This window comes from Neovison vison, chromosome 10 (assembly GCF_020171115.1).
Source record: "Neovison vison isolate M4711 chromosome 10, ASM_NN_V1, whole genome shotgun sequence".
NCBI lineage: Eukaryota > Metazoa > Chordata > Mammalia > Carnivora > Mustelidae > Neogale > Neogale vison.
The window spans coordinates 5,605,191-5,628,983 of NC_058100.1; the positions used below are offsets into that span (position 1 = coordinate 5,605,191).

The 23,793-nt window shown below is 50.8% G+C and overlaps 1 protein-coding gene across 1 annotated transcript; it reads left to right on the forward strand.

Moving 5' to 3' along the window:
- The first annotated feature begins 1,013 nt into the window (after positions 1-1,013).
- PCP4L1 (Purkinje cell protein 4 like 1) lies at positions 1,014-23,174 on the forward strand. Its single transcript, XM_044266737.1, has 3 exons — positions 1,014-1,205; positions 21,440-21,494; positions 22,103-23,174. The coding sequence occupies exons 1-3, from the start codon at positions 1,197-1,199 to the stop codon at positions 22,243-22,245; spliced, it is 207 nt and encodes a 68-aa protein (XP_044122672.1). The 5' UTR covers positions 1,014-1,196; the 3' UTR covers positions 22,246-23,174.
- Positions 23,175-23,793: the final 619 nt, after the last annotated feature.

The following is a 23,793-nucleotide window of genomic DNA, read 5'->3' on the forward strand; positions in this document are numbered from 1 at the left end:
TTATTTATTGGGGCGCCTGGGTGGCTCAGTGGGTTAAAGCCTCTGCCTTCGGCTCGGGTCGTGATCCCAGGGTCCTGGGATCGGGTCCCGCATCGGGCTCTCTGCTCGGCGGAGAGCCTACTTTCTCCTCTCTCTCTGCCTGCCTCTCTGCCTCCATGAGATTTCTGTCTGTCAAATAATAAATAAATAAAATCTTTTTTTAAAAAAGATTTTATTTATTTATCTGACAGAGACAGAAAGTGAGAGATCACAAGTAGCCATCGAGGCAGGCAGAAAGAGAAGGTGAAGCAGGTTCCCTGCCGAGCAGAGAGCCCGTTGCGAGGCTTGGTTCCAGGACCCTGAGACCATGACCCGATCCGAAGGCAGAGGCTTAACCCACTGAGCCACCCAGGCGCCCCAGGACTGATGGATCTTAAAATGTCTTTCCAGCCCTCAGATCTGTCATATTCCCAAACAAACAGGCACTTCACAATTTCCCTGTTCTTTGCCACGGAATACGGTCCACTTGCTCTGTCCGTCTCTCGTCCTTCCTCTCCCTCTTCCTACCCTCTCCGCAGCAGGCTGCCATCCTAGACTAAGTCTTATCTGCAGCATCTCTTGGCTTTACCCTTTCCACTCCTGGTTTCTTGCGTCTCGTGGACCGTCGTGATTTCCCTCCAGCCCTTCCTTCTCGCTCTCACAAACTCGCACGCTCCCTCCTTCCCCCTCTCCTTCCCTCCTTCTGCGCGGCCCCTTCCTCTCCCTCCTCTGCGCCCGCTCCTTGGGTTTCCGCGCTCTCAGCCCCCGACGGTCTCCCCCTCCTTCCCGCTCTCGGACCTTCTTACCCTAGTTTGGAAATGCAGCAGACCTCCGGGCCCGCCGCCATTGGGTGCGAGCGGCCGTCACTCTGCGGCAGGAGGCGCTGCCATTGGTCGCGCTGGAGGCGGGTGCGGAGCCGAGTATAAAAGGCGGGCCCGGAGGCGGCGCGCAGAGCGGCTCCGACAGGACGGGGTCGCCAGGGGACGCGCGGCGGGAAGCTCGTCGCCCAGAGCCGGGGTGCGGGTTCCGGAGCGGCGGCTCCCCGCGCGAGACTCTGCTCTTCGGCCGGGGCGCGTCCCCCCGAGCCCGGCCACCCGCGGCCGTCGCCCGCGCAGCCCCGAGGGCCCCTCGCCTCCCCTGCACGTGCCGCGCCCCGCGCGCCCCGTCCGGCCGCCGCGATGAGCGAGGTGAGCGCGGGCGCTGCCGGGTCCCCGGCTCCGGGCGAGCCCGCGGCGGGAAGGCCGCGGCCGGGGTCCCAGGGAGCGAGGGAGGGCGCGGCAGCCCGGAGCCGCGGAGACCTCCGGGGGCGCCCCACTGCCCCTCCGGGGAAGCTCCCATCTCGGGCCCTGGGAAGCGACTGGAAGACGGAGGCTTCAAGCCCTGCACTGTGCAGGGAGCTTTTGCTGGGGCGGGAGTGGGGGGGGGGGCTTGGGGGGGTGGTGGCTGGAACCGGGTGTAAAGAGGACTGCGGCCTTGGGGGTTAAGTCGCCTTCTCGGGATACCACCCTCTGCATCTGCCCTAGCGCTCCGAGGGCACGCGGGCTTCCCTTCGGTCCCCAGAGTTCGGGGAGAAACGCTCTCCTGCTTCGTCCCTCTCCGAGGGCGGTGCTGCTCTTGCTCTGGTTAGGTAGCCTTCGGCAAGAACGCCAGCCTAGCCCCCTGAGGTGGCCACTTTTCCCCTTTTGGGAAGGGGACATCCAGCCTCCTCTCATTCTGGCGGGAACCAGCTGTCGGAGGGGCCATGTCTGCTATTCCGGAGCCCCTGCATGTCCACTCCCGGGGAGCTGTCCCTTTCAAGAGGGACCTCCTTCTGCAGTGCTTGTTACATCCTAGGTCTTCCTGTCACGATCCTCCGTGCTCGTCGGAGCCAGAGCCAGTCCACTAACTGGCATTTTTCTCTCTTCCCAGAACACCATTCATAGGTAGGGGGTCAAAGCAGAGACTTGGAAAGACCTCTAACATGGTCTGAATGCATTGGCAGGATTCAGAATCCAGGGTCTTCCTTCCCAAGGGAAGTCAGTATGGACAGGAGCATCACAGGCTTGCTCTGTGCAACCCCGTTCCCAGTGCCCAGCATCTTGTGATAAACCCAACTTCTCAGCTGTATGCCAGGTCTCAGCCCTACTACTTATAGCTGTGTGGCTTTAGGCCAGTTCCGAAACCATTCTCTGCTTCAGTGTTTTATCTGTAAAATGGGGGGAATACAGATTGTTTTGATTCAATGAAATGATACATGCAAAGTACTTAGGACAGTAGCACAGAGGAGGCACTCAGTCTACATTAGCTCTGTCCCTGTTTCTTCTTCTCTGCTTTTGAATATGACAGAATATGACACAAGACTTCTCAAGAAGACCAGGCGCTTGGGCAGGGGGACAGGACCCTGGAGCCGAGGTCTCAGTTGAGATCTTTATCTTTAGTAGGAGCTCTGCTGGCTCCCACCAAAACTGTTGTCCAGGGAGCCAATTAGTGCCGACTGCTATGTTGTCTTGGTTGCCATGTCCACTAAGTTTATCCTGGAAAATTCAGCTAGTCTGGGGGCTACAGATGAACTAAAGTAGTTTCTAGTCCCTCAGCTGGTTGTGACTGTGACCATGGCAGCCTTTCCGAAAGAAAAGGGGGAAAATGTATCTCTATCTCTATCTCTGTCCCTATCTCTATCTATCTATCTATCTGTCTGTCTATTTCAGCCTTCTTTTCTCTTGCTTCTAACATGAGCAGCCCTGATAGGAGAAGAGAGGTTTTCTTTGTCCTCTTTCTCACTGAGGGCGGGAGTTCAAGGCCCCTTCTAGAGTTTCTAAATCTGAAAGTTGCAATTCAAGCCATCCCCTGGGAGTTTGTGATCTGAGGGCCAGGCCAACATGAAGATGTGTGGTTGGCCCGAGTTTTTTGGGGAAGTGCACTGACTTTCTGTAGGACATGCCACAGGGACTGGCATTTATGGTGGTGTTCGGTGGAGTGACAAAGCGGTTTCGGTGACAGGGAAAACGGTTGGGTGTTTGAGGGGAAAGTCGAGTCTTGACTTATTGGCTGAACTTGGCTGGCCTCACTCAGGAGCTCAGCAGAATGATAACGATCGGACCCTTGGATGGGGACTAGCTCTCCGTGTGTGTGCCGGGCTGCCCAGCCTCCGAGGCTGTCAGATTGAGCTGGTTCTAACCAGCAATTTAGCTGTCAACTCTGCCTTTCAATACGGAGCTGAGCCTGGCTTCGGGGATGAGTCTTTACAAAATCCAGAAGCAGCCACCTGGGAGTACACATAGACTAGCTCTTTCTGAACCAGATCCCCAAAGGGGCTCTGCTTCCCTAGAGCCCGAGACCCAGTCTGTTTTCTTCCTCTGGAAAGAGCTCTGATAAAAAGCGGAAGTATTGCCCGGGGCTCTGGAGCTCTCTGGAGACTCCCGCTTCATTTCTCTCAGTGCATCCCCACGGGGCTCCTTGCTCAGGCGGAAGTGCCCAGCCCAGGAAAGCTCGGTGCACCCCAAATCTTATATAAGCTTCACCTCCCCCACCTGCTTATCTGCTTGCTTCAGAAAAACCGCCTGCCACGAGAGCATCTGGGATCTCATGGAGAGATGTCCATTTCAAGGGAGAGTAAAAGCTGGCGAGCAGTCTTCAGACCCTGTGTGCCCGCAGAGCAGGGGTGCTGGTGGGGCCGCTGGGGAGGAGCGCCAGCCCTCCGCTCACTGTCCCTTGCTGTCCCTCAGTACTGCAGCCGAGCGTCTCCCTGTCCACGTGCATGTGAATCCGTGCGCAGAGGAGCCGCAGGGCTCATCTCCAGCTGTCGGATTCACAGCTGCAGGCAGGACCTGACTGCTGTGAATCACAGTCTGTCTCCGAGAGTTTCGTAACTTTTCCTCACCCGTTTCCCTGAGGGACGGGAGAGGCGTTCACTCCCTGAGGGCTCTTGCCTCTAAAATCCCTCATCCGGTGCTGGAGCTGCTGCTTCAGAGCACGCTCGGCAAGTTCTCCTGTGATCCTGTTGCATTTCTCAACTCAGAAGAGCCCTCCTGGAGGAAGCCCTTGGCGTGGCAGTCATTCTGTCGCAAGGGAGGTCTTGCATGGGAACCGCCCTCCTGGTGTCTGTCTTGTGTGTGGGCTGGCAGGGCTGGAGCGAGGAACGGATCCATGAGAAATCTCACTAGGAGAGAGCTTAGAGCTGATACCCCTCCTTTATTATTCTGCTTGCTGTCCTCTTTTTTTTTTTTTTTTTAAGATTTTATTTATTTATTTGACAGAGAAATAGCCCAAGTAAGCAGAGTGGCAGGCAGAGGGAGAGAGAGAAGCAGATTCTCTGCTGAGCAGGGATCTCGATGCGGGGCTTGATTCGGGGCTTGATCCCAGGACCCTGGAATCATGACCGGAGTCAGAGGCAGCGGCTTAACCAACTGAGCCATCCAGGTGCCCCTGCTTGCTGTCCTCTTAAGTAATAGGAACAGGATGGCACATTTGGGGGGTCACATTCTCTTTCCTGTGCATATCTGCACAGGAAATCCCCACAATGGAAGTTTGGTCAGGTTGATATCTTCTGTGAGCCAGTTTTTAGGGAACCTGGTAGGGACTTGAGGAACTCCCAGTGTCTCTCTCTCTTTCTCTCTCTCTGGTATTTTATTATGATTATGGTTCTAGTGGACATATAAAATAGAAGGGTTAGTTATTTAATATTGGGATACCTTCCATCTCTGGAAATGATCTGTCTTCCAAAGTAAGGGAAACCAGAACTTGGTTCTAGAACTTTCTTTTCCTTTTCACCCATCCAGGTTGTTGGCTCTGGCTGCTTGAGCAGGAGCCTGTCACTGGTGAAGGCGGATGACTGCTGTCTTCTAACCGGGAATGTGGACGATTGTTTTTGCTAAGCAGCAGCTGTGATCTGTTACCTCTCAGAATGTCAAGTCTTTATAGGGGCAGGCACCTATAAATAATGTGGCTGGCGTCCAAATATGCAAATCTCATGCCTCTTTGTCTGTCTGTCGGGGGTGGGGGGTCTCTGCTGATGAACGTGATGGAGATGGGGTTGAAGGGGGAGAGGCAGGAGGATAGATCGGGTCAACAATTGTCTTTTCAAGGTGGTGCTTCTATGAATGTCTTTCCCCATTTTCTGTTATTCTGTAGTTCCAAATTTTCTTTCATGAGTCTGTTTTATCATGGAAAAAAAGCTCAGTTTGCAAAAATTCTTTAAGACAGAAATACAGGTATATCTTTTACCAAGAGAATCTCAAATAATATACCCAGACATTTTAGTGATATAATTTTAGATTTGTTAAGAAGCCCTAAAGCTCATATGATCCCATCTTCTCGTCTTACAGATGAGGAAACTGAGGCCCAAACCTTATGTAAGTTGTCACAGTGCTAGAGCAGACTAGGACACAGACTTCTCACAGCAAACTAATTCCGTAAGAGTCCTTTTTATGTGTTACCCTGGTGAGTACAGAATGCTTTAATTTATATGCAACTGTAAAGGAATAGATCACAAGTACTTTCTACAGGAAATCTGAGCAGTGTGATTTAATAAATGCTCAAGCAGAGGGTAGAGAGAAAGACCAGCATGAGACGATAGTTATAGCAGCAGACATTTGGGTAGAATCCTCCCTGAGGCAGGATGATGTCTGGTCATCCTGGAAGCGGGTGCCTGAGTGACGCTGGAGGCCCAGAGGCCCCCTTTCGTGGTTCTTAATTCCTGGTGTCCATCATTGATCCCCATAACCTGCAGAGCATTAAGGACCAGAAGGAGCGGTTTTCTTTCTGAAAAGGAAGAAATGAGAGCAATGCTCTTAACTCTAACATATTTGACTTGGAGGACCCAGTGCAGGAACAGATAGCTACGTAAAGCTGGTGTCCCTACTAACTAAACAGGCGCTGAACATTGAGCCCTTCGCTGGGCTTCTTGACTTCCAAGAAGAGTACAAAGGCTTTGGGAGGAAAACTCTAAAAGGGGGAACAGGAGAATGTATTAGACCCGCAAAGTAACTGATGGGAGCCTGCTGGGATCCCGAGATCCTAAGTGTGTGTGGTTTTCTACATCCATATGCTGGACCGGCTGCTCAGAATGCCTTGACTTGTCCCAGAGTTGTTTTACCTGCAAGAGTAAGCAATGTGAGAAGCAGATCCAAAACCACTTTTCTTTTTTTTTTTACAAAAATTTTTATTTATTTATTTGACAGAGAGTGAGAGAGAGGGAACACAAGTAGGGGGAGTGGAAGAGGGAGAAGCAGCTTCCTGCCAATCCCAGGGTCCTGAGCTGAAGGCAGCCGCTTAATGATGGAGCCATCCAGGCACCCCGCCCCCCCAAACCATCTTTTTCTAAGAGACCCGCATGCCTTGCAGGTGCCTGTAAACAAGTGCCTTGAAACCTGGCCCTCGTCCCGCTCTCCCCAGGTCTGACGATCGCTTCATTCCAGGCTGACTCCTGCCGGCCTGCCCACCTGGGTTTCCCGGCAGCCCCCCGCGCCCCAGGGGAAAGAGGTGCCATTTATCACGCTGTTGTCCCTGGTGCTGCCTCCCTCCCACACAAAGCCCTCCAGCTGAGTGTTTGCTTTGTGGGCTGTGGGGGGATTAATACGTTTATTTTGGGACATTAACGCCATGGGTGGGATGCACATTGAAGATTATAGTAATAAATGATGCTTTGGCACTCTTTGCTCTCCCCCGCCCCTCCCCGCCGTATGGGGTAGAAGGCACAGCTCCAAGCCGTGTGCAGAGCAGCACAAATAACCACTCATTAAACCGTGGCAGCCCGTGCTGGGGGGAACGGCCGGGGCTGTTGACTCACTGCATACCAGAAGCTGGCATGGCCAAGGAATTCTGCCTCGGACTCCTGGGGGTGGGGGTGGGTTACTGCTATTCCAGGCAACAGGGCTGGCTGGGGTGGCTTGAGGGGACGACCGGGGCTTGGGAGCTCGGCCTCTGCTTGGGTTCTGTTCCCATCGCAGGAGACATCTGAGTTATAAGGTATTTGGGTTGTATTCCTTATTTGAGGAGAAGGATGTGTGTATATAGAGCCAGAAGGAAGCATGCCTCGTTCTCTCTCTGTTATTATCTGGAGGGTGACCTTGAGCAAGTCTTTCCGAGGCTGTTTGAGGACTGCAGCTGGTTGCCGTGCTGGAGTGCCGGAAGAATTGGAAGGGCTCCAGGGGCGCTCCTCACCGCAGCCTGGGGTCTCTCCCGGGGCCCCTCAGATGCCCTCCAGGCACGACCTTCATCTAGCATGGAGGTGGGGGACACTCAGTAGGGCAAGAAGGGTCCCTGGAGACCCTCTTCCTCACTCACCGCTGGGAAGCAGATGCACTCACTCCCCCTTCACGTGCTGCGCCTCTGAAACAAGCTGGGAGCTGGCAGAGCCTCGGATTTCTGTCAGTACACCAGAGAGGAAGGGGTCTTTTGGGGACCCGATTAGGACTTTTAGGCTTTGGGCCCTTTTGAGGTTTCCTGCTCCTGACCCGCAGGACGGGATTCAGAGCACCTGTGCCTATTCAGGCGAGCAGAACGACTGCCACTGAGCTAGAATGTGGATACGATGTGTTTCGTTTGCAAAGCACCCAGGCCGGATCATGCAAATCCAGGCTTGCCGAGGTGCCCCTTTGTTCCTTTTGTTGCTGTTGCTAACACCCCGTGAGGCCGCTTTTCAGAGCCCTGTGGGAAGAGAAGAACAGGGAAACCTGGCTAGTTCACCTTCCCCAAGGTCAGGGCTAACCGAATGCTGGAGCAGAGGGGGTGACACTCTCTTGCCTCTCCTGGTGACACTGGTTGCTGTGGCAACACCATTAACGATGACAAAGAAAGAAAGGAAGAAACACAGCCAGAGGAGGCAGTGGGAGTCAGGGCCAACAGTGAGAAGGTCCCTCTTTCCCAGTTCCAAGGCCTGACCGCTCTCGGGTGCTTTGCCAGGAGGATGCCAGCCAAGCAGCCCTCTGAGGAATGGATAGATTTGCACAACCATCTTTATGATAAAAAAAAAAAAAAAAGTGTGTGTGTGTCATGTCTTAGGGTTCTTTGAAATGAAATGTGAACCCTTATGGGGGTTCAGGACACCCCTGCTGTGCGCCTGGCGGTGGGGGGGGGTCCATGAGGCTCCGGACCGCTGGACAGAATGCAGATTCCGCCCAGTAGACCATCGCCAGGTCCTTTCCCAGAGGCTTAGAGCCCTCGTCAGCTTTTCTGGGGACAAACACAGGGAAGATGGAGACTTTGATTTCCAGTGTCAGTTTACAGTAAAGAGTTTGGTTATGAAGTTCCTGCAGTGGCAGGATAAGCCTCATGGGCCCTTAGAGCAATCCTGGGCATCGTCTTCCTTGTTCAGTTCTACATAGTGAAGATCGACTCGGTGGCAACTTGAGGCTTTGATTCCAGGACCTAAAACCCAGGGATTGCACCTACTTTTTGTTTTGTTTTGTTTTGTTTTAAGATTTATTCATTTATTTTGGGAGGAAAAGGAGATGGAGAGAGAGTCTGATGCCAGCTCTGCAGAGCACGGAACCCTACGCAGGGCCAGACTCACGACCCTGAGATTGTGACCTGAGCCGAAACCAAGAGTCAGACGCTCAACCGACTGAGCCACCCAGGCGCCCCTTGACCTCTTCTTCTATATAACCCAGAGTTACTTCACTTCAGAACAGTAACTATTTCCTATAAGCTAGGGATTCTAACATACATTGTCTCCAGCTCTTTTCATCCTCTGAAATAGACATTATCTCTCTTGTGCAGATGAGAGATCTGGGCACAGCAAGGCCAAGCCATCTGCCCAATGTCACACAGCCGGGAACGGCAGAGCAGGGGTTTGAAGAGGGTCAGTGCAGGTCCAGGATACGAACCCAGATCTGTCTAGCTCTACCTAATATGCTGTAATGCTTCTGCCAGGAATCTGAGGCTTGCGAAATTTTCATTCACGTTAACTATCGAGTAACTTCTCTGTGCAAGACATAGGTTGGTGTTACTGTGACACTCAGATACATGGTAACTGTGGATGTTGCTTTGAAGGGAATGGCAGTCTGGGGAATAGGAGATACACTTCTGGAGACGTTCTCCTTCAACCTCAGCTCCTTTTCAGACACATAGGTTGAGTTGAGGGAAAGCAATGACCTGACGTCTGATACTCTTCATCTCTGAGGCCCTCAGCCATCGGGAAACCACTTTGACTGCAGAGACCTGACTTAGGTGCCAAGGAGAGCAGAAGGGGAAGTCCTTCCACTCATCCCACAAATACGTGTGTATCCTGTGTAAAGCCTTGTGCTAGACCCTGGGGGTACAGCATAGAAGAAGACAGATACAGCCCCTACCCGCATAGGAACTTGCACTGAAGTGGAAGAGAATACATTCGGGTTCTAACTACGGAATCATTACTTAGTTACATAAGTAATAAGTGCTACCAAGAAGAAATCTGGGTGCTATTAAAACATAATGAAGGCCCTCGCTGAGTCTGGGGAGGGGAGAAGAGCTTCCTGGGAGATGGAGCCCTCAAGGGGACCTCTGAAATAAGCAGGAATTAACCAAATAAAAGGGAAGCAGGGCTAAGAGAAAATTGCCCCTTGGTCCTGAGGTGGGAAGGGGCAAGGTATGCTCCAGAGATGAGGTTACCGGAGTAATCAGAGTCTGCAAACGCAGGGCCCTGATGGCCGCGTGAAGGATTTTGCTTATTCTACGGGCATCAGTAACCGCTTGGGCTATTGCAGTGGCCCATGTAGGAATCAACCGTCTGAGGGCCGGTGCGGTGGGGAGAAGTGAATGGGGGTAAGAGATTCTTAGATAAAGTTAACAGGAGTTAATACCGACCGGATATGGAGTGCGTTGGGAGGAAGGTGTCAAGAAGGCTTTCCAGGTTTCTGGCTCGTACAGAGAGAAGAGACAGAGAATATTTGCAGAAGCCTCACTTGGGTCAGTAGGCTTATGAGTCCAGTTTGAGACACATAGAGCTTGAGGTTTCTTTTTTCTTTTTTAAGACTTTTTAAAAAGATTTTAATTATTTATTTGAAGGAGGGAGAAGGAAGAAGAGCAGGAGCTGGGAGTGGGGGGCAGCGAGAGAGGGACCAGCAGACCGGATGCGGGGCTTGATCCCATGACCCTGAGATTGGGACCTGAGCTGGAATCAAGAGACGGTGGCCTCTCCGCCTGAGCCACCCAAGCGTCCCTAGAGCTTGAGGTTTCTGTAAACATCCAGTGGAGGTGTTTTGAAACACGGAGGAGAGGTCTGGGAGAGAGAGATGCACATGGAGGCCTCAGTGGCACTGTGTGCAGTGTAGCAGGCTCGGGCTGCACGTCGCTCTCCTCCTTATTAACTGTTTGACCAACGATGATTGACTAATTAGTTAAAATTAAGTAAAATTGTAAGTCTTGGACGCCCGGGTGGCTCATTGGGTTAAAGCCAATGAGCTTTAGGTCATGATCCCAGGGTCCTGGGATCGAGCCCCACGTCAGGCTCTCTGCTCAGCGGGGAGCCTGCTTCCCTCTCTCTCTCTCTGCCTGCCTCTCTGCCTGCCTCCCTGCCTACTTGTGATCTCTGTCAAATAAATAAATAAAATCTTAAAAAAAATTATAAGTCTTGTTCCCCAGTTGCACTAGAAACATTGCAAAGTATTCAGTAGCCGCATGTGTCTAGCGGATTGCGTGCATTAGACTGCACAGATAGAAAATGCCGCAGAACATTCTACGGCAAGCTTTCTCTGTCATGGGCTGGATACTAAATATTATTCGCTTCGTGGACCTATATGGCCTCTGTCGCAACTATTTAGCTCTGCTGATGTCGTGCCAAAAATAAGTTGTAAACAGCGGGTCCTGCTGCCAAACTGTATTTACAAAAACAGGCTAGAGGCCAGACTTGGTGGCTACCGGAGAGAACCGGCAGAAATGATAACAGGTCAGAGGTCCAGGTAGCATCATCTAGGAAGAGAGAGCAGCAGGGAGGCTAGCTCTAAACCTGGAGGGTCTCTGGTCCTTAAACATTGGGCAGAAGTGCCCAGAAAGATAGGAGAAAAAGCAGGAAAAAACCGTGATGCCTCACGAGCCAGGGAAAGACTATGGGAGAAGAAAAGTGAAGCGATCGAGCCTCGAATGCTTCAATAGGTCAAGCCAAAGGGAGCTCACGCCTTCGCGCTTGACTGGATGTCAGGGAGAGTATGGGTTATCTAGGGAGGAGTGATCTCTGTGGAGTAGGAGGGGGAGAAGTGAGGCTGAAGTGGGTTGGAGAGCATGGGAGCTGAGGAAGTGGGAGACGGTAGGTGTTCAGAGAGCTCAGCTTTAAAGAGAGGGGAGTGGGAGAGGCCTGGCCCCTCCTGCCACCCCACCTCTCTCCCCTCCTGCCACCCCATCTTTCTAAGTGGTCCTTCTCAGTCTTGGCCAGCCTGCTGACCTCTCCTTAACTGTTTTCTACACTTAAAACATTAAGGTATAATTTTGATGCAGTAAAATTGCCCTTATCAGTGTATAGTTCTATGAATCTTTCTTTTAAATATTTATTTATTAAAAAAAGATTTATTTATATCATTTTTGAGACAGAGAGACAGAGCATGTGGGATGGGGGTGGGCAGAGGGAGAGAGAGAATCCCAAGCAGACTCATCACTGAGCACAGAGCCGACTCGGGTCTCAATCTCACGACCCCGAGATCATGACCGGAGCCCAGACTGAGTCAGATGCTTAACCGACTCAGCGGTCCAGATGCCCCAGGTCTGTAAACTTGACAAACACGCAGTCACGAAACCACCACCACGATCAAGATACAGAGCAGTTTCATCATCCCCGAATTCCCCACTTCTGCTTTGTAGTCACCCCTCCCGTGACCTCAGCCTTTATCAGGCATTGAATTGATCTTTCGGTTTTCACTATAGTCTTGCCTTTAGAAGAATGTCGTGTAATTCTTTCATTTAACTTCATGCCTTTTTTTTTTTTTTAAGTAAACTCAGTTGAGGGGCACTTGAGTGGGTTCCAGTGTTTGGTGATTAAAAGTAAAGCTATTACAAACATCCACTTACAGTTTTCTGGGTAGAGGTTTTAATTCCGCTTTGGTAAATACCTAGGAACAGGATTGCTTGTGTTAGCAATAAAGGTGTGACTAACCTGCCCACGTAGTTGCACCATTTTTCATTCCCAGCAACAATGCGGGAGACCTGCATACACTCCGTATCTCTGCCGGCACTTGGCATTGTCGTTTCAAAGAACCGTTGTACTAGGTACGAAACGGTAGCTCAGCGTGCTTTCAGTTGGCGTTTCCCAAATGACTAATGGTGTCATGTATCTTTTCCTGTGCTCGTTTGTCATCCACGTATCTTCTAACGTGAGAAGTCCAAATATCCTGCCCACTTTTACAAACTGCATTCCTGTTACCAGACTTTGAAAGGTCTTTATCTATCTGGGATACAAGTCCTTGGTCAAATATGTGATTTGCAAGTGTTTTCTTCCAGTCTGTAGCTTGTCTCTTCATTCTCTTAGGACTGCCTTTCAAAGAGCAGTTCTTGTTAAATATTGATAAATAAATATCTATTCTTGTTAAAAATAGAGCCACCCTGGGATCCAGCAATGGCACTACTGGGTATTTAACCAGAGGACACAGAAATACAGATTCAAAGGGGTACACGCACCCCGATGTTTATAGCAGCACTATCTGCACTAGCCAAACTATGGAAAGAGCCCAAATGTCCATTGATGGATGAATGAAAAAGAAGATGTGATACAGGGCGCCTGGGTGGCTCAGTGGATTGGCGCCTCTGCCTTCATCTTGGGTCGTGATCTCGGGGTCCTGAGATCGAGCCCTGCATCGGGCTCTCTGCTCAGCGGGGAGCCTGCTTCCTCCTCTCTCTCTGCCTGCCTCTTTGCCTGCTTGTGATCTCTTTCAAATAAATAAAAATCTTAATTAAAAAAAAAAGAAGCTGTCTCACACACACACACACGATGGAATACTACTCAGCCATCAAAAAGAATGAAATCTCCCCTTTTGCAATGACGTGGATGGAACTAGAGTGTGTTATACTAAGCGAAATAAGTCAGTCAGAGAAAGACAAATACTATATGATTTCACTCTTATATAGAATTTAAGAAACAAAACAGATGAACATGTGGAAGGGGGAAAAAGAAAGAAGGAAGCAAACAGAAGAGACTCTTAATGATACAGAACAAACGGAGGGTTGATGGAGGGAGGTGGGTGGGGGGTGGGCTAGAAGGGCAGTGGGTATTAAGGAGGGTACTTATGGTGAGTACTGGGTGTTGTATGTAAGTGATGAATCACTAAATTCTATTCCCCAAACCAATATTACACTGTATGTGTAATACAAAGAGCAGTTCTTAATTTTGACAAAGTGTAATTTATAATTTTTTTCTTTTATGAATTTTATCTTTGGAATATCTAAGAAATCTTTGCCTACCACAAGGTTGCAAATGTTTTTCTCTATATTTTCTTCTAGAAGTTTTATAGTTTTAGATTTTTTTATACATTTGGAGTTAAATTTTATATGAAGTGCAAGGTTTAGATTGAGGTTTTTTTGGTTGTTGGATTTTTTTTTTACATGGCTCTTCATATTTTTTTGAAAAGATCCCCCTGACCTTTAAATATTGAGGTTCCTCAACATGTGGTCCTAGACCTGCTTCTTTTCCCTGTAAGGGTAGTTGAAGAAGGAATTCAGATTGAAGAAGCCTTCTTTTCCTGTTTTAAAAAGAGGGAGAGAGGTGTGTGTGTGTGTGTGTGTGTGTGTTTTAAGATTTTTTGTTTATTTATTTGAGAGAGAGAGAGAGCATGAGGGGGGCGGGTCAAAGGGAGAAGCAGACTCCCCTGGTGAGCAGGGAGCCTGATGCAGGACTCGATCCTAGGACTCCAGGACCATGACCTGAGCCAAAGGTAGTCGCTTAACCAACTGAGTGTTGGACCTCCCAGGCATCCCAGAGGAAGATGTTTTATATAAGGGCGGGGGGCTGACTCTAAGGAGTCCTGAGAAGCAAAAAGGGAAGTGGGACCCAAAGCTCAGACGGAAGGACAGGAATTCATCTGAACACTGACAAATGCCCTGGGAGGAGGTGTCGTCCAGGGAAAGGGAGGCCGTGTGGTGTCGGATCCCACTCTGTGCCCTCAGAGCCTTTCTTTAGGCTAACAGGCCTTGCCTCTCCTTTTCCCCCTTCTCCCGTGGGGAGGGAGAGTCGACAGTTTTGAACTGCAGAGGAAACAAGCGTATACTCACGGGGACCCGGCCGCCGCCAAGATGACGGAATGGAACACTGGGGTGCGTCAGGCCCCGAGGGCAGGAGAGGAGGAACACGGGAAGGTCGGCGAGGAAAGGAGGGCCCTCTGGGGGAAGGTGGGAGTGGATGGGCCTCGCGGCTGCTAATTAGTGTTTGGTGCATGTTGAGAAGTGGGAAACATTTCGTCCGTGTGCACCGTGGGGCTGAGCTTGAACCAAACTCCATGCGCGCTAGAAACGCGGAGTAACAGACCTGACGTGAGCGAGGGAGGCATTCGAAATGGGAACCAGTGGGACGGTCCTACCCACGGAATTCTCAGAACCTGAGCCGGCGAGCATCTGGCCCTAGGAGTGCACAACATGCCCTCAGGTTATAGCTGTCCCCCGAGGCCAGCCTCCGGTGTGTCCGGAGGCCCACTGCGCACACGTCACGATAAAAGAATCGGGGTGGTCAGCTCCGCGGGCAGAGTAGGACTCTGAGTCGGTAGGCATGGTCTGGGATCAGGTTCTATAATAAGACTTCCCCATAATGGGTGGACAGGACACCATTCTCCGTGTTCCTGGTAGAACACGGGTGAAGTAGGGCTCGGGACTGGATTGAGAGACCAGCCCTTGACGGTGGGAATGGTGGGACGTCGTAATCCCTAGGACTTTCCTTCCTACCTTCCTTCCTTGGCTAGACTGGGAGAGACCGCATAGCAGCAGGGCGTTCGAAAGCGCGGAGTCGAGTCAGACTGTCTTTTTTTTAAAGATTCTATTTATTGATTTGGGAGAGAGGGCGAGAACATGAGCGGGGAGGAGGGCAGGTGGAGGAGGGAGAGGCAGACTCCCCACTGAGCAGGGAGCGGCACATGGGGCTCGACCCCCGGACCCTGAGATCGTGATCTGTGCCAAAGGCAGACGCTTAACCAACTGAGCTCCCCAGGCGCCCCATGGAGTCAGACTGCCTTGATTCAGATTCTGGCTTTGCTACTTCTTAGCTGTTATGACCGTAGGCAAGTTAATGACTCTCTCTTACCTCAGTTTCCATGCCTGTAAAATGAGAATAGTAAAGAGCCATCTTATGGGGCTGCCACCGTGACTCAGCGTGCCAGTGTTTGTAGTGTGTGCGGACACGTGACTGGCACATAGACGGTATTACACATGTGGTTACTAATAGGGCGAGGGGCGGTGGCGTGTGCAGGCCCCGACTCCCTTCGAGATCCCCCGCTGAGTCCCATAAGGAAAAGGAAGGACCTGCCAGCTCACATCACTGTTGTTATTACTGGCCAGAAGGGCGCCCGGGAGTTCGTAATGCATACCTGGCTAGGACGTGAGGCAGAGAGAGCAGAGAAACCCTCCCTGGGCACAGCAATTTGTGGGGCCAGCATCGATCCTGGGGAGGTGGAGTTTGCGGGACAGGGACTCTGACAGAGCAGTGTCTGGTTCGCCCAGAGCGGACCTCGTGCCTCCTCGGTTCACCCACAGTGCAGGGAGTCTGACTGCTTACAGGTGATGTACCAGAGGACCTCGGTTCATCGAATAGCGCTGAGTTTCTGGAAAACAACCCGAGGGTTGGGGCAGAGACCAGGCACCAGTAAAGGGCAGAGAACTAGACAGAGTGTGGGCGCTAACAACCTGTGATCTAACTGTCCCCACCCCCAACCTCAGCAAATCACCAAAACTAAATCTAGAAATCCAGTGTTCCGAGCAGCTATTTTGAGAACTGGCTGGAGAGGGTGGAGGGCGGAGGGAGGAGGGGCAGGAGGTAGAAGCCTCCCCCTACTACTTTCCCGCAGAAGGCACCAGGGAGATTTCCAGGGGCCTTGTGAGCAACAGGGGTTTTCTCCTTAACAACACCCTTTTCTGGTCTCCCCGGCGCCCTCTTGTACATTTATGCCAAGTGGAGCTGAGAAGCCCTGGAGGACCAGACAGCAGCTGAGCCGTGGCTCCATTCCAGGGTCCATAATCTCAGGAGAGACTCAGGGACGGGACAGCAGGCAGGGCGGAGGGCTGGGCAGTGGTGGCCTCGGTGGTTCTGTCCTGACACATATTCGGGCTTGGGAGATGGTCAAGATTAGCTGATCCGGGAAGCAAAGTAGAGGAAGAGTCAGCCATCAGACGGGAGATCTTTAGAATTGGGTCCAGATTTTCCTCCAGAGGGGAAGGGCTGGGGTGAGAAGAACAGAGCTGGTGGGTAGAGGGAATATGCTTGGAGTCAGAGGGACACCAGTCAGAGCAAGGATCAGAGTCGGGGATTTGCCTGGCAATAGAGAAAGTAGGAGTTAACGCCAGAGATCATGGCACTATAGAATTTGCCTCACGACCCGTGACCCTCTGGTCTGGACTGTGAACTGTGAGCCTATCACCCGCCCATGACCTGCTTTTGCAGTGTGGACAAGCCTCTTGCGATGGCGGTGTACCAGAGTGAACCCGGTCACGCGGGTGACTGCTGGGCGATTGTGTCGATCGTGTGCAAATAAATAAATAAGTAAATAATGACTAGGACCACAGGAAGGTCACGGGGGAAGAAAGCAATGACCGGCCGGTGTCCCAAGAACAACCGTTCTTTTCATGGACCCTTTCTTTTGGCCAAGGGGGATTAGCAGAAATTCCCACAGAGTTTCCAGATTTTAAAATGAACAGATAGATAGATAAGCAGTCTATATCTTTTACAAAATTGGGCCATATCATTCCACAACCTACTTTTACAAATATTTACTTTTTGTTTTCCTTTAAATTATTGTCGTCCCCCCCCCCGCTTTTTATTCAAAAAACTTATCCGAGTTGAAAGAATAATAGTTCAGTGTGCATCCAGATGCTTTTCACCTACATTTGCTCATTGCTGGCACATTGGTGTGTTTGGGCGAGCGCGTGACCGTCCTTCAGCTTGTGGAAGTAGTACAGCCCGGTGGCTGAACGCCGAGTCCGCGGCTCTGCAGCCCGAAGTCAGCTCTGCTGGTTTCTAGCTCTGTGGCTTGACCTTGGACACTGTCTTTAACATCTTGAAGCCTCGTCCCTCAATTATAAAATAGGGATGACACCTCGGAAATTTCAGAGGATCCAATAGGATAACGTTAGGCATGTAATAAACGCTCAGTAAATATTGTTTGGGCGCTTGTCTTATCTCTTCACTCGGTGTGGAAGTTCGGGACAGTCTCATAACTGGTTTCTCTTTAAATCCGTGTCCATTACCCTCCTGCGGGCCCTGAGTGCTGCCTGGTATTCCTGCCTACCGGGACTCACTGCTTCTTACTTTCTTACGTGATCGTCTCACTCGCTCGCTTTTCTCCTCAAACCTTTTCTTTTTTTTTAAACGTTTTCTTTTTTAAGATTTTGTTTATTTATTTGACAGAGAGAGCACAAGCAGGGGGAGCAGCAGGCAGAGGGCGAGGGACAAGCAGACTCCCCACTGAGCAGAAAGCCCAATGCAGGACTCGATCCCAGCACCCGGACGTCATGACCTGAACCGAAGGCAGACGCTTCACGGACGAGCCACCCAGGCAGCCCCGACAAAGTGATTCCCTAAAAACATGTCAAGCCATGTTTCCTTCTGTCCCAAACTTTGTAACGCTTTCCCATCAACTCAGAAAACAAGTCTAAGCCTTTGCTGTGGTCCAGAGACTTCCATATTCTGGCCGTCCACCCAACTTCCTAAGTTCTCCTCTCTCCCTTATTCACTCGGCTCCAGCCATGCTGGCTTTCTTACTCTTCCTTCAGTACAGCCAGGCACAAAACCTGCCACAGGGCCTTTGCATCTCATGTTTCATCCACCTAGAAGGCTCTTCTCCCACACATTCACATGGCTCGCTTCGATGTCATTCAAGCCTCTGCTCAAATGTCACTCATCTCAAAGGCCTTCCTAGACTACGATCTTCTGTTTTCCTTCTTGAAGCGTGTCACAGCTGGCATCGTTGTTCAATGAGTTCAGGAATTTATTTTGCTTGCTGCTGTGTCCCCTGCATCTAGAATAATAGTTGGCCTGTGGGAAGCACCGGTACAGTAGTTGGAGAAATGAATCTGATGTTTCTTCTATACTCGGTTAGTGCCTAGAACCAAACACGAGGAAGTGGTTGATGAATATTTATCAAAATTGGGCTTAAATGGCATAATCTACACAGCATGCTCTGGAATTTATCGACTTCTTAAAGCAGAGCCCTGATACCTGGCAGTCATTTCACCAAGGTTTGCTTTGGTAAAATGAGGGAAGATGCCGTGTACTCCACGGAACTATTCTAAGGATGAGATACAGAACCTTCGTGAGAAGCCCTCAGTTCCTGTATTTTAGCAAATAGCAAATACTCAGATTGTGAAATGAGTAAACAGACTCCACGTGTACCCAGGAGCCCACGGGTTTGACTTGATCTCAAGATGAAGTGTGCTTGAGACAGGAGTGTCCAGATGGAGCAACTCTATTGATACGATCCCGAGGATGGGGAATTACTGTTGTTTTGTTTTTTTTTTTTAAAGATTTTATTCATTTATTTGACAGACAGAGATCACAAGTAGGCAGAGAGGCCAGCAGAGAGAGAGAGAGAGGAGGAAGCAGACTCCCTGCGGAGCAGAGAGCCCGACGTGGGGCTCGATCCCAGGACCCTGAGATCATGACCCGGGCTGAAGGCAGAGGCTTTAACCCACTGAGCCACCCAGGCGCCCCGAATTACTGTTATTTTAACTTGAACTCTCCATCTGGACAGAGAGGCTAGAAAAAACACACGTATCAGTTGACTAATCTAATTTCAAATTCATGGCCTTGAACTTCGGAGAGGGCCCCAGTGCGTCCCAGCAATGCTGTTACCATCAGTTCCATCACTTTCCTGCTCTCCTTAGACGAGTGTCGCAAACCTTCTTTCCCCTTTCTTCAAGACCTCTTCCCTGCTCCTCTCGGATGATGACCTTGTTACTATTTTACTTCAAAAACAGAAGCAATGAGAAGAGACCTTGTACATGTCCCCACCTGCCTGCTTCTGGGCCCACAAGCTCTACTTTCCCTTCCATTACTGGGGTGATCTGTCCTTACCCTGTTCGGGGCCACCCACTGCTCATGCACTGGATCTCGTTCTCTTTCTCCTCCTGCAAGGATCCTCTTTCTGTCCTACAGTTTGTCCTTCTCTACTGAATCATTTTCTTTCTTTCTTTTTTAGATTTTATTTGTTTGAGAGAGAGAAAGAGAGCAGGAGCACAAGCAGGGGGCACAGAGGCAGAGGGGGAAGCAGACTCCCCACTGAGCAGAGAGCCTGACGTGGGATTTGATCCCAGGACCCTGGGATCATGACCTGAGCCAAGGCAGATGCTTCACGACTGAGCCACCCAGGCATCTCTCTCCTGAATCATTTTCATAAAACACAATCATTCTATAATTTCTGCCATCTTAAGTCAAATCATCTCATGCCCTGTATCCCCCTCAAATATCCCCCACCGCCATTTTGGGGGAACTTGTTCTCTCTTCGCTGCTTCAGTGTCTCTCCTCCATTTTCCTCACAAACCGATTCTACCCAGACTTTTGCTCCCTTCTTGCGCTGTGACTTCTTGTCAAAGCCCCCGGTGATTTCCATACAACAAAACCCAGTGGCCGTCCCGGCTGATCTTACTTGGCCCACCTGCTGAGTCGGACCAACCAATCACTCCCTCCTGCTTGAAATAGTTTCTTGACGTGCTTTCTAAACCCCTATAATCTCTCGGCTTTCTTCCTACTTGACTTCTCAATTTTTCCTCTTTTTCTACAACCTCTCATCACTGGCATGCCCCAGGATTTGACGCTTTTCCCTTCTTTATCTAACGGTGGTCTCCAGTCCGGTGAGCTTTCAATGTCATCCGTATGTAAATAACAGGCTCATTTATATCTCTAAGCCAGATCCTGCTCCCTAACTCCTTTTGGATATCCAGCAGCTTATAAAAACATCTCCTCTTGAGTGATTAATAGGCTTCTCTTTTTCCTTAAACCTGCTGCTCCTGCTGTCTTCTCCATCTCAGGAAATGACAATTCTTTTTTTTTTTTCAGTTCCTCAAGTCAAATACTTTGGAGTCATCCTTGACCACTTTTTCAAAAATGCCACTTATCCCACCAACCTAGTCCCTTTGGCCATAGCTTGAAAATATACCCAGGATTGAGGGGGTGCCTGGTGGCTCAGTGGGTTAAGCCTCTGCCTTCGGCTCAGGTCATGATCCCAGGGTCCTGGGATAGAGCCCCGCTCTATCGGGCTCTCTGCTCAGCGGAGAGCATGCTTCTCTTCCTCTCTCTCTGCCTACTTGTGATCTCTGTCTGTCAAATAAATAAATAAAATCTTTAAAAAAAGAAAATAAACCCAGGATCGAACCACACCTTACCACCCCGGGTGCCCCCTGTGCAGACCCAAGCAGCCGTTATTTCCTGCCTCGCTCTCTGCAGTAACCTCCTCTCAGGTTTTCCTGCTTCCTCCCTCGTGCCCTCTTTGTGCAAAGTGATGGTCACCAGTGCCTTCTCATCTCACTTGTAAAAGTCAGACTCCTTAAGAAGACTCCCAAGATCCTACATCATCTACCCACCCGAGTTCTCTCTGACCAGTCTCAGCCCCCTTCCTCCTGCTTCCTTCCTCCTTGAATCCAGCTGCATCGGTCTCCTGCTCCTCCTCCGATAGGCTCCCCTCACCTCCCACGGCCGTCAGCACCCCCTGCCTGGACTCGGGTAACCCTTCCTCCTTTATCTCTTTTAGCCTTTGGCTCAAGTGCCACTTTCAGACAGAATTTTCCTGACCACTCTCGGTAAAACTGTATTTCTCCATTCCCACGAGCACTCACTACCTGCTTCCTGGTCTTTCCTCGGCAACACTTATCACCCCCAACCTAACATTTTGTTGAATAGTCTCTCTGTATACTAGAATGTAACCCCATGAGGGCAGGGTTTTTTCTGTTTTGTCCTCTGCAATGTTCCTAGGACCAATAAATGCTTGTTGAATGAGGTTTTTTTTTTTTTAAGATTTTATTTATTTATCTAACAGAGAGGGGCACAGTGAGAGAGGGAACACGAGCAGAGGGAGTGGGAGAGGGAGAAGCAGGCTCCCCGCTGAGCAGGGAGCTCCATGTGCGGCTTGATCCCAGGACCCTGGGATCATGACCTGAGCAGACACCTAACGACTGAGCCACCCAGGCGCCCTTGTTGAATGAGTTTTGAGGACTTTTCTCCCTCTCTCTGATCTTCAGAAGACTGAGGAGTGCACCTGGTAAAAGGAGGACCTGAAAGTGTTGATGATGAGTCTATAGGGACGGCACCTTAATAATTCTATGAACATCTAATACTCGGATTTTTCTTTTCCAGCTGAATACCAAAACATCCCCAGCAACCAACCAGGCACCTGGCCCAGAGGAAAAAGGTGAGTGGTGTCAGGTCTGTTGGTGTGTAGAGCACGTGAATACAGGGATGGCAGGACAGGCAGGGCCATAAGTCTGGATGCTCCTAGAGTCAGATGTAGTTGGAATAAGAATGTGGACAAATGAAACAAAGCACTAGGCAAGAACCACTATACCTGTAGGCTTTCTTCCACTTTTTCCTAAAAAGGAAATCTACTGGTATTTACTCCTTGATTCTGGCTCTGCAATGCTTGGAAACAGGCACCGTGATAGAAGGAAGCTCATGAGATTATCCAGCCACGGTCTCAAGCAGAAATTGGGGAAGAGCTGGGTAAAGTAAGTATGCTCTGGGACTTTGAGTTGTAAGACTGAGGAATAAGTGATGATAGATGACATTTGTCCTCTTGGTCTAAGAGTGGCAAAGCTCCTGAGTAAGTTGAGCTACTTCTCAGCCTAGGAACCCCGACTCAGTCTTCCAGGAGAGTAATCAGACATTTCTGGTCCCAGCAAAGATTGTAGAACCTCCCAGAGCCCAGCAGGAAATGGACCCTAACCATTGTATTTGAGGCCTGGAGAAAGGGGCTGGGGCAATGCAGCTTTACTCATCAGTGACGCTCTTAACTATCTGCAGGGAAAGCTGGCAATGCCAAGAAGGCTGAGGAGGAGGAGGAGATTGACATTGACCTGACTGCGCCGGAAACAGAGAAGGCCGCCCTTGCCATTCAGGGCAAGTTCCGGAGATTCCAGAAAAGGAAAAAGGATCCCAGCTCCTGAACCCCCAGCCTTGCCCTTCACGCTCTTCCTTCTCCCCTTCGCCGCAGCCTGACTCCTATGTGTCTTTGTCTCTTTGTCCCTCTAGCCTCTTGTTGAGGCAAGTTCAACCCTTATATATTATTTTCTCTGGTCCCCCCTCCTGCCATCACAACAGTAGAGGCTCAAGGAATGTGGGGGAAGATGAAGAATTCAATTGGCAGCCATTTGCCCAAGGGCGGACCAGTTTGTCCTTGGGATAAGCCTCCTTGACCAGTACCTGTGCCTGGCCTGTGAGGTTGAAGAGCAGAGGCTGTAAGGCTGAGAGAGGGGCCCCGGACAGTGCTGGGGGGAGGGGAGAGCCTTCAGAGTAGGGCGTCCGAGGGTGGGCCTAAGCACCGTTCCACCAGTCACACGTCAGGTAACGTGTTTCTGCTCTTACGTCCTTCTGCACCAACGCACCCACCTTCCCTCCTGTGAGCTAAGCGACAGGGGGGACTGGACCCTCCCTCTGCTCAACGCAGACCCAGATCAAGCACCTTCCACATTACTGCATGCTGAGTAGGCGAGTTCCAAGGAAGGACGCGTGGGATGGGTGGAGGCCCCAGGAATTTCCTTCACCGTCCAGTCCAGGACCATCGGGGCAGAGGAAGAAGAGGTTTCAGAGGCGCGCGGGCAGGGAGGTGGGCCTAGAGTAGATTTGGGGATGAAAGAAAGGTAAAGGAGACACCACTACTGCCGGTAAATGTGGACTACTAGATGAAGGATTTCTGCTACCCTGCCTACCTCTAACCTCCCAAATCCAGCCATCCCCAGAGGCCACGCCAACCCAGGGACCCCTGTAGTTCCCACCTCCCCCACTGTGGAGTCAGAGCAGAGTGGAATAGCCGCTCTGTGATTCGAGCATGTTTAATCATGATTAAAAACAACAAAACAAAACCCCAGTGGGGTCATCTAGCCTCTACTTCTGTTTTTTCTTGGGACGAATGCGAATGTGGCCTCAGGGAGGGTGGGGGACTGACACCCACCAGGGAGGGTGTAGACCACACCACAGCACAGGAGCCAACACTGCCCAAGCAAGCTGTAGACCGAAACCCATCCCTTCCTCCCTCCCCCCTCCCCCGACCTTACCCTCACCTTGATTCACTGCCCACACAGTCTCTGTATGCTGCTGTCACCAGGTCTCTGTATGCGGCTGTCACCACCCCCGTGCACACCTGGGAGGCTGCTAGCCGCCTTCCCGCTTGCCTTCCCGCTCGCCTTCTGGCTGAAAGCACTCTTGGGATCTATCCTGTGGAAAACAAACCCAACCTTCCTTGCTCCCTATCCCCAAATGACCCGCTCGCTGTCCCTCCTGCTTTGTTTTCCTCCTACACTCCCTCTCCCTCCCACTGTTTCTCTAACTTAGGGGAAGGAGAAGATGACCCTGGGTCAGTAGAGAACACCACTGTCATGCTGAAGATTTTAAACCATGAATTAAATAAAATGATGGCATTCCAGGGAGCTCACACTGCTGAGAACTGGTCTCTATACACTGAGACCAGAAGCTGAATCCTGGAAGATCAAGCAAGA